The sequence below is a fragment of the Globicephala melas genome, chromosome 16 (assembly GCF_963455315.2).
Source record: "Globicephala melas chromosome 16, mGloMel1.2, whole genome shotgun sequence".
Classification (NCBI taxonomy): Eukaryota; Metazoa; Chordata; class Mammalia; order Artiodactyla; family Delphinidae; genus Globicephala; species Globicephala melas.
The window spans coordinates 167,260-176,317 of record NC_083329.1 but is presented as its reverse complement, the minus strand read 5'-3'; the positions used below and the strand labels follow the sequence as shown (position 1 = coordinate 176,317).

The following is a 9,058-nucleotide window of genomic DNA, read 5'->3' as shown; positions in this document are numbered from 1 at the left end:
GGGAGGCCTTACTTCCCACCTGAGGGTTCACCGAGAGTGCGTGGGGTCTGCCCTCCGGGGAGCCCACAGCCGCTGTTGCACTCAGCACAAAACAGGCCTTTGTGAGTGAAGATGGAGCTCCTGTTTAAACCTTTGGACTGTATGTTGGCAAGTCACTGCACTTTTCCATCATTTTCCTGAACTGGGATAATGCCAGCCCTGGTCAGCAGAGGCCCCCCCAGGACCCGCTGGGCCCCTGGAGCCCCTGGCTGGGTGAGCTTTGAGCGCTGCCGGGCAGGGCCAGGCCAGTTCATCTGCCGCTGGGCACGCCTGCTGGTGGCGGCGTCGGGTTCAGGGTTCCAGATCCCTCCCTGGGCGGGTGGTCTTCAACAGGCCTGGAACAGGGCATCGGGGGCCGGCAACCCCTTCTTGAGGATGAGGTTTCCGTAGAGGGCTGCTCCCTGCATAAGGAGCAGGCTGAGTGCCGAGCTGGGATGGACAGGACTGGGGTGCCCAGAGCCCTGCTCTGCCACCCACCCTGTGCACTTTCAGCAAATCCCTCGGCTCTGCCATTCCCCGTGGGGCATCTAGTCTCCGATGGGGCAGGGGCTGAGTAGAGGGTGGGGAGGGCTCTGCAGTGGGAAGGGGTAGGGGCCCAGGCTCGGCCCAGATGCAGCCGGACCCAGCCAGACCCAGGAGGACCCAGTGGACCCAGCAGGTCCAGCCAGAGTTCACCCAGTTGTCACAACAGCAACAGCCTTTCTGGTCCACTCATAAAACTCCAATCTCTCTATCGTGGCCAGGGGGCTCTGGAAGGCAAGGGGGGCGGCTGAGGGCCCCAGGCCCAGTGGGGCATCAGCACATTCTCCAGGCTGGGGTCCCCAGGACGCTGGGCTCCTGACCTGCGAGGGCTGGGCGGACAGGTGCACAGGGGGCTGTGGTGGCCGCCTGCCTGGGGCCCTTGAATCGTCTGAGCTGCCCTGGGGGTCGGGGTGGGGCTGCTGTCCAGGACAGGAGCCCCGGGTCCTCTCTTCAGGAAGGTCCTGCCCAAGATCTGCTGGTGGGTGGTGCCGGGAGGACAGGCCCGGCCCCTTGAAGGGTGGGGGGCTGACAGGCAGCATTGGGCCAGGCCTCTGACCACAGATGGGGCTCCCCGCTTTCCCCTGGCTCCACTCAGACAGGCTGGGGTGGGTGAGGACCCCCGGGCAGAGATAGGTCAGGGTCCTGGAAGGGAGCGGGGAGGCCGGGGCAAGGGGTGGCCATACGCCCGGGTAGAAGCTCGCACAACCATGGTGCAGGGTTCGGGGGGGGGGGGGGCCTGTCTTTCACTTCTCTCGGGACTCCAAGGAGGCACAGAGGATCCCTGATCCCTTTCCTGGTGGGGATCTCAGGCTCACCGCACAGCCGGCCCTGGAGAGGATGGATTGGTAGCTTGGCCACACTGGGGTCTGCAGGCCCCTCTCCCGTCGCTGGGCACCAGCTCCACGACCACAGCCTGGAGACAGAGGGGGGGTCAGCTCTGTGGCCCACTGCTCCTGCCCTGGGTGCCTCCAGGACCCTTCGTTGGGTGACAGCTCAGGGCTCCTCTGATCAGGCTCAGGGGTCTTTGGGGACACGGGTCCTGCCCCCTACCCAAGGCAAGTGGCCCCCCTGAGTTCTGGCAAAGGGTAAACTGAGGCCCAGAGCAGCCTTACCGGGCTCTCCATGTAGCAGTCCAGTGGTAATGGCTGCAGCACAGCCTCCAGGCGCTGAGGGATGCCCAGGCCTGAGGGCAGAGTGCCGACCTCAGACGCCGCCGTCTCCCACCCGGCCACCTGCTGCCCGTGGGGTGACACTTATTGAGGTCACATTGGTGTCTCCCCACCCTGGCCACGGCACCTGTCACTGTCTTGGCCCTGCCCATCCCCCTTCACTCTACCACACGGGTTGTTGTTGGTGACCCCCAAACACGCGTCCACCAGGAGGGGCACCTGGGCCACCTCCTTGAACCCAGAAGGGCCTGGAGATGACCTCCTTGTGACGAGGACAGTGGGGTCTGGAAGAAGGCCCCTCTGGCCCCAGGCTGCCCCCAGACCTGCCCCACTTGGCTCCAAGGGCCCCTGCTCTCCCGAAAGTTGGTTTCTGATTGTTAAGCTAACGCGCGCTCATTGTACAAAACCAGGAAAAACAGAAGCCCACGAAGAAAAAGAACCGGCTGTAATCTTACTACGTAAAGGAAACCCTGCTACTGTCGGAGTGCATCTCCTTCTGCCGTTTTCCCTCGTTTCAGCAAGGTTAGACTTTTCTGCACATTGGACGCTGAATGCTAACTGCTTGTTTGCCGGGGTGTGTGTGTCACTTCTGGGGGCTGCACCGTGATTCACTTATGCCTTCCTTCTCTTCCACCATTTGGGCCTTTCTGTGGCCCACCCCGCGGAAAGGGAGGAGAGCACCTCGGGTTACCTGGCTCAAGGTGTAAACCGAGGCACAGCGGGCTCAGCTCCCTGAGCAGGGGGGGAGCTGGGGCCACCAGGTCGGGAGCGCCTGTCCAGGGGGCTGCGTTTACCCCACATTTCACATCTCTGTGCCTTTAGTGGCCTGAACTCTGCAGGGAGAGTCGTGTTCCTGCCTCACAGCATTGCTGGGGGTGGAGGCATCCAGGCACAGCCCAAGCCCAGCCCATGCCCCCCGTTACCCTCAGGACTGCTAACCCCTCTCTTACTGTTACCTCCTGGACCTGGCTCCAGGGCCCTCCCAGCCTCACCTCCCACTGGCCCCTGGGGGGATGAGAGGGTTTTAAGAGACGGAGTGTGCGGACACCTGGAACGTTTGGGGCCCGGTCACGAGTGGTGGGATTCTAGAGCAGAGTAAAGGCTGAACACCTGACCTGGACCAGGAACCGCTGCCCAGCCAGCCAGGACGGTGCCAGGCCTTAGCTTCCCCATTTGTAAGAAGACACCAAGTGGTGTGTGAGATGGGGCAGGAGGCCCAGGCTCACTTCTGGGGGCTGGGGGCTGCAGGGAGAATCCTGAGGGTCCTGGCACTGAGATTTCCTGGGTCACTGGTGGGTTATTGAGGAATTGGTGGGGCTAGGAGCAGAGCTGCAGCACCTGGGCAGCCCAGAGGCCGGATGACAGCCCACCCTCCCCACCAGAAGCTCTGCGCCCGCCGCGCTCACCGATCTCATCTCCGTGCCCCATCCGCGCCAGGGCGTAGAGCGGCTCGGGGGACGGCAGCGCGGGGACGCCCTTCAGCACCACCCTGCTGGCTGGGCCTGAGAGGGCGGGGCGGCCACGAGGGACGGGGCCGGGGAGGGCGGGCCGCGTGTGGGGTGGATCCTGGAGGGGAGAGGGGCCAGAGGGGGCGGGTGCATGTAGGGGCGGGGCCCGGCGGGAGATGGGCGTGGCCTGAAGGGAGGGTCCCCCGGAGTGCGGAGGACTTGGGGTTGCCTGGGCCGCCTCGGGGCGGGGTCGACCCCAGCCCAGCCCCGCAGGCGCCGTCTTTCGAGGTCTCGCTTACCCGGCCAGGTCCAGGACCCGGGCACCCATGTGTGCTTGTGTTGGAGCTCCCCAGCGCCCTCCGTGCGTGAAGGCCTCCTCTCCAGCCCCCGTTCCGCCCCCAGGCCTTGGGGACTCGTCCCCCACCCCCTCTAGCCCGCAGGGTCCGTGGTGCCCTGGGGTGGGGAGGGCTGGGTGGCGGCACAGGGAGGATTTACTTCTTCACCCAACACTGTTCACACTGGAAGGACCCTGAGGACAGGTGGGTGCGACCTCTGGGCCAAGCGGGTGTGCTGAGAGCACCCCTGCGCTGTCTTCCAGGCGTCAGCCTGCTGAGACTCCTCAGGTACCTGGCTAGGGTGCCGCACCCCTGCCCAGGGAAGCAGTGCTCTGACTCCCCGTTGGGGCCCCAGCGACCTGGACTCCACAGGACCCGCCCCACTCCCGCCCCCACGCCCCCAACACTAGGTGTCTTAATTTTGCGGGGGAGAGGCCAGCTGAGGTGCCTATAAAAGGAGGGGTTTCAAGGAGCCCACACGTCTTGCATCTTCCCATACATAGGAAAGCACTAAAGGCATTAACTTGAGATGTCTGGTTTTCTTTAATTAGCAGTGATATTTTGCTGTTCGGACTACCTGGTTTTTGTTTTGTTTTGTTTGCAAAAACTCCTGTACATACTGGCTCCTCCTGTTACCCGAAAACTGGGTTCACCTCTCGGTGGGTGTCGAGCCGAAAGACAGCCAAGCCAGCAAAGGTGGGGAGAAGGAAGAATTGATCACAGCAAATAAGGAGAGCACGGGGGCCTTCCCAAAGCAGGGTCCCCCCCAGCAAAACTGGGGACGTTTTAAGCTAAGGGCACATGCATATTCAGGAAGGGGCTTGAGCAGAGAATTTAGCATAAAGTTGGGGCAAAGGTCAGGTCGACGGAGTCACGTCTTTGTTGATTTAAGTCAGGACGGTCAGCATCACCATTCCACCCTCCACCTGGGTAGGGACCTTAGTTCCTGCACAACTCCAGGTATATTATTATGTTTATCCCTTGAGGAGGACCTAGGACTCTGCTTTATCACTGCCTTTTCTCTGTCCCTGTGTTCCTCTGTTCGTTTAACATCACTGATTACTGAGACCTGTTCAAGGGCAAGCACCAGGGCCAGGCTTAGACCACAAAATGGCACAGGCCAAAACGGGTTCTCATATGTTCAGAAAGCCATTCCTGGTTCTCTTTCTCCGGGGACCCCCTGCCCTATCTGCTTACACTCCCTCACCTCTTCGGAACAGTCCCTGAGGGCTGAGAGGCTGTATCCTGGGCTTGAGTCCTCAGCAAGTCCACCGAATAAAGCATAATTCTCAATTTTTAGGTTGTGCATTTATTTCAGTCGACAGGTATGATTGTGTTTTCCCAAAATGGCAGCACTGCCGCCATGTTGTATCTGACACGCCACAGTGAGTGACGCGCCTCCCCTGAGGCGGGTTTGTCCCCTTGCTTGAACCAGGTGGACCTTTGTGTAACTGCCTCCAATAGAATGCTTCACATGCTGCTGCCTGGCTTCTGGGGGCAGGTCATAAAAGGCAGTATAGTGGGACTTCCCTGGTGGCACAGTGGTTAAGAATCCGCCTGCCAATGCAGGGGACATGGGTTCGAGCCCTGGTCCAGGAAGATCCCACATGCCGTGGAGCAACTAAGCCCGTGCGCCACAACTACTGAAGACCGCACGCCTAGAGCCCGTGCTCCGCAACAAGAGAAGCTGCTGCAATGAGAAGCCCAGGCACCGCAATGAAGAGTAGCCCCCGCTCACTGCAACTAGAGAAAGCCCACGCACAGCAACGAAGACCCAACACAGCCAAAAAAAAAAAAAAAATGGCAGTATGGCTTCCTCCTGATTCTCTCTTCAGAACACTTGCCCTGGTGTTGTAATCAAATGCGTCCGATTTTCTCCCGAGGAGACAAAACCAGTTAGACAAGCACAATTTAATTTAGTTTATTTTGCAGGACAAGAAAGGTCAACTTGACCTGGGACAGTTCTTGTTTATGCTTCTGAAAATCATAAGCAAAACTTAAACAGTTCCCCCAACTGGCATGGGGTAACCACTAGCCAACTCTCTTTCATTTAAGAAAATTCGAACCTTGTAACCAATCACTATAAAGAATCACTGCCCTCACACTACATATGCTGCTTTGTAACGACATCCTCTGAGCCTCATCCCATGTTTTGGTTTGAGTACTCCTGGTTTGCAAACTGTCTTTCTGGTGTGTGCACAATACACTTTTACTAATCTCTGCCAAAGTAATTTGTTAGTTTTCCTTCTGTTTTTTGTGAACTTCTGCCACTGGGAATGCAGACACGGTGCTGGCAGGAAGCCGAGGGAATGAACGTGGTGAGCCCTCCTGTGGGCATTCGGCCCACAGCCCCAGCTCAGCCCAGTGATGCTGCATCAACCACCAGGCCAGGGAGCGATTGCTCAGGCGGGGCTCCAGCTGAGACCCCAGACTTTGTGGAGCAGAGACACGCTGACCCATGGCGGCCTGTCTGGATTCCTGACCCACACAAACTGAGAAAGGAGAACTGATGATTGTTCCTGTAAGCCACCGAGTTTAGGGATCATTTATTATGTGGCAGCAGCTGACTAATGCAGGTGGCTCCTGTGCCCTGCCGAGATGTCACCAAAAGCCCTGCTGACGCTGCCCTTGGCCTTCAACCCTGTGTCTGCTCTCTCTCTACCCCGCTCCACACATGCAGGCTTGAGTGCAGACCCCAGTGCAGATGCCCGTGCCTGCACCGGCCGGATCATACCCCCGCTTAAGAACCCCAAACCTAACTTCACTGCCCAGCCTGCAAACGGGCTCTCGCTCAGGCTAGCTGGCTCTCAGCCCTCCAGGCTCTGGCCCTCCTTACGGGGCTGCCCGGTTTGCCTGCCGGCCACCTGAGTACTTACTGCTGCCTGTGTCGCAGGAAACAGCCCAACCCAGAGCCGGGACAGGCCAGGCTCTCTCCCCTCGGAGCCCGCCCCCTTCCACCTCATTCCCAAATGGACCCTCAGCCCTGCGGTGACACGCCCGGAGGCCTGGCAGCTCCTGCGGAAGTTCTGTACGTGAAAGATGGCAGAGAACCGGAAGTCAACAGACAACCCATGTCCACTGCCCGGCCCTGCGGAGCCTCGCTGGTCAAGGAAGCTGCCCAGGGAGGTGGTCCGCAGGGCCCACACTCAGGCCGCCCACAGTGGCCAATTCCACCCAGTGTGAGCAGTTTCTCCTCCAAAACCTGAGTGGAGAGACTTGAAGTTAACATTCCCTGAAGCTTATCTTTTTAGTAGGAATATAAGAGGGAAAAGCCAATTTTATACGGATAGATGAGAATGCAAGGTCTCAGCTTCAGAAACAAATCAAAACCCCCAAACAATATGGTGCCAGAGGTCAATTAACTCAAGAGGGAGTGGAGGGCTCTCTGGAGCTTGTGGTCCTTGAAGCCCTGCTGGGGTTTGCCTTCAACCCCGCCACCCACAGCAAAGCACGCAGTCACACCACTGGACGGTCCCCAGTCTCCCCAAGTAGGGGCCACCACGCAGCCTGAAGAGAAGATCCTGTTCCCTGGGCCTGGGCCTGGGGCCCCGTCCCTGCCACGTGCTGGATCCCAAACGACCCTGTGGGTGCAGACCTTTGAGACACACACACTCTCATGTACGGGTTCCACGTCGAGCCCTTTCTCGGCTTCCGGCTGAGCTGCTGAGACAAGGGTACCCGCGAGTCTTGGATGGGCCCCTCACAACCGGCCCCCCAGCACTTGGAGCTCTGTTGTTCGGAATCGGTTATGAAGGTCACCGCCCAACGTGTGTGAAAGATTAAACTAATGCACGGACTTTCTCAACTCTAAGGTTTCCTGCTGCACATACCTCTGCTTGTTCATTCTAGATGGCATGTCACTAGTGCAAACCCCGGTTACACAGCTTTAATAAATGGGGTTCCCACCTCTACTGCCATGAAGACCGCCCAGCTGGGCCCGGCCTTCCTGACCCCAGGGGAGAGCCTGATCTCGTGGTCCCCTTGTACCTACTCCCTTGCCCACCGTTCAAGGGCGACTCCATCAGAACTCTGTCTGCTGTCTGGGGAGGGTCTTGTGCCGTAACAGAACCACTGCGCCCTTCTCAAACTCCCGACCACGGCACACACTGCAGAATGACAGGGCCTGGGCGGAGACTGCAGAGCTAACCTCCCCAGGCAGACGGTCAGCAGAGCAATTCTTTTTGGGCCCCCCAGCTGCGCAAATATGACCAGAGCACAAGGGCGAGTCATTGAAGGTGCTGGGCGGCCAGAGCTCCACTGGCCATCTCAGCTCTTCCTCAGATGCAGGTGGGTCTCTCTTGGGTGTTCAGCATGGGTCCTGGGTAGGGGGAGGGTACACACTCTGGGCCCAGCCCTGCCCAAGGCCATGACTGCAATCCCACATTCAGAAACCTCCGCTGGGCAGGCTGGTCAACAGGCTACCTGCCCATGACTGGCAGCAGGACAAGGTGGAGGAAACGCCTGTACCAGGTGCTCAGGTCTTCGCTGGGTGGCGGCTCCCGGAGGAGGGCTCTGAGGCCCGATTCCCAGCAGGCAGGCGCATGTCTCACCGTGCAGCGCTTGCTTAGGCAGGGCTCTGCCCTGGGTTCTGAGCAGCACCCGTCATGCCGACAGCTGAGGCTCTCTCTGCAGAGCAAGACGGATGGGGTGGGGGTGGGGGCACAACGAAGCCAGCAGAGCTCACCCCTCACCTGGCCGTCTGTTCACCTGCAGCTGCGTTGCAGTGGGCACCGCACCAAGATCCAGGGGGATCCTCACGGTGCCGGCGTTCGCTCCCAGAGGTGCAGCTGCTCTGGCCTCACCTTGGAGGGTCTGAGGACATTCTGAGGTTGGGGGCCCCTGACCCAGGCCAGTGACTGCCGTCTTCACCTGTGCAGCCCTCCCAGGCAGCAGGAGGACAAGGGCCTTCATCCTGTGCTCCAGGACTCATACGACTCTCCCCCTGGACACCTGCTCGAGAATCTGGTGTAAAATGGAGGGTTTAGAGTTCCGAGCTGGGCTGTGACTTGAGGATTAAACAGCAGACGTCTGGTCGGGGCAGAGGCGTTTCCCGGTACCTCGATCACTCATTCACCCAGGGTCCTGCAAGGTGCCTGACTGCACGGTGGCCCGGGGGACGCAGCTGGCCCTCCCGGGGATAAGGCCAGCAGAGGAACCTTGGTGTGTAAACTCTACGTCCTCCCACAGCAAAGGGCACTAATCCTGCGCCAGGTCTGGGAGCACGCATTTTAAACCAACGCCCCAGGGATTCCGACACAAGCAGTCCTCACACCAATCTGGAAGCCTCGGCCCCCAGCAGCCCAGCCCCACAGTGCCGCCCTTCCCTTCCAGACGCACTCGAGCTGAAATGCAAGGATTTGTGCAGGGAATGTTCGCTGCACCGTCGCCACGGCGGCTCTGAAACAAGAAGCTGGACACGGTCTAAACATCCAACACCATGTGAACACGCAGATCACGACATACACACATCATGAAATATTTCAGGGCCACTGAAAGGAGTGCTAGTAGGAATAGTATTCAGCCATGACACGAAAGGAAACTGTTA

General features: G+C 59.5%; 1 protein-coding gene across 1 annotated transcript; it reads right to left on the bottom strand.

Annotated features, from left to right (window-relative positions):
• Positions 1–710: 710 nt before the first annotated feature.
• FUOM (fucose mutarotase) lies at positions 711–8,424 on the bottom strand. The gene is given in 6 exon segments (XM_060286732.1): positions 711–788; positions 1,377–1,444; positions 1,447–1,474; positions 1,674–1,744; positions 3,137–3,232; positions 8,205–8,424. Coding segments are annotated over 6 exon segments (561 nt in total).
• Positions 8,425–9,058: the final 634 nt, after the last annotated feature.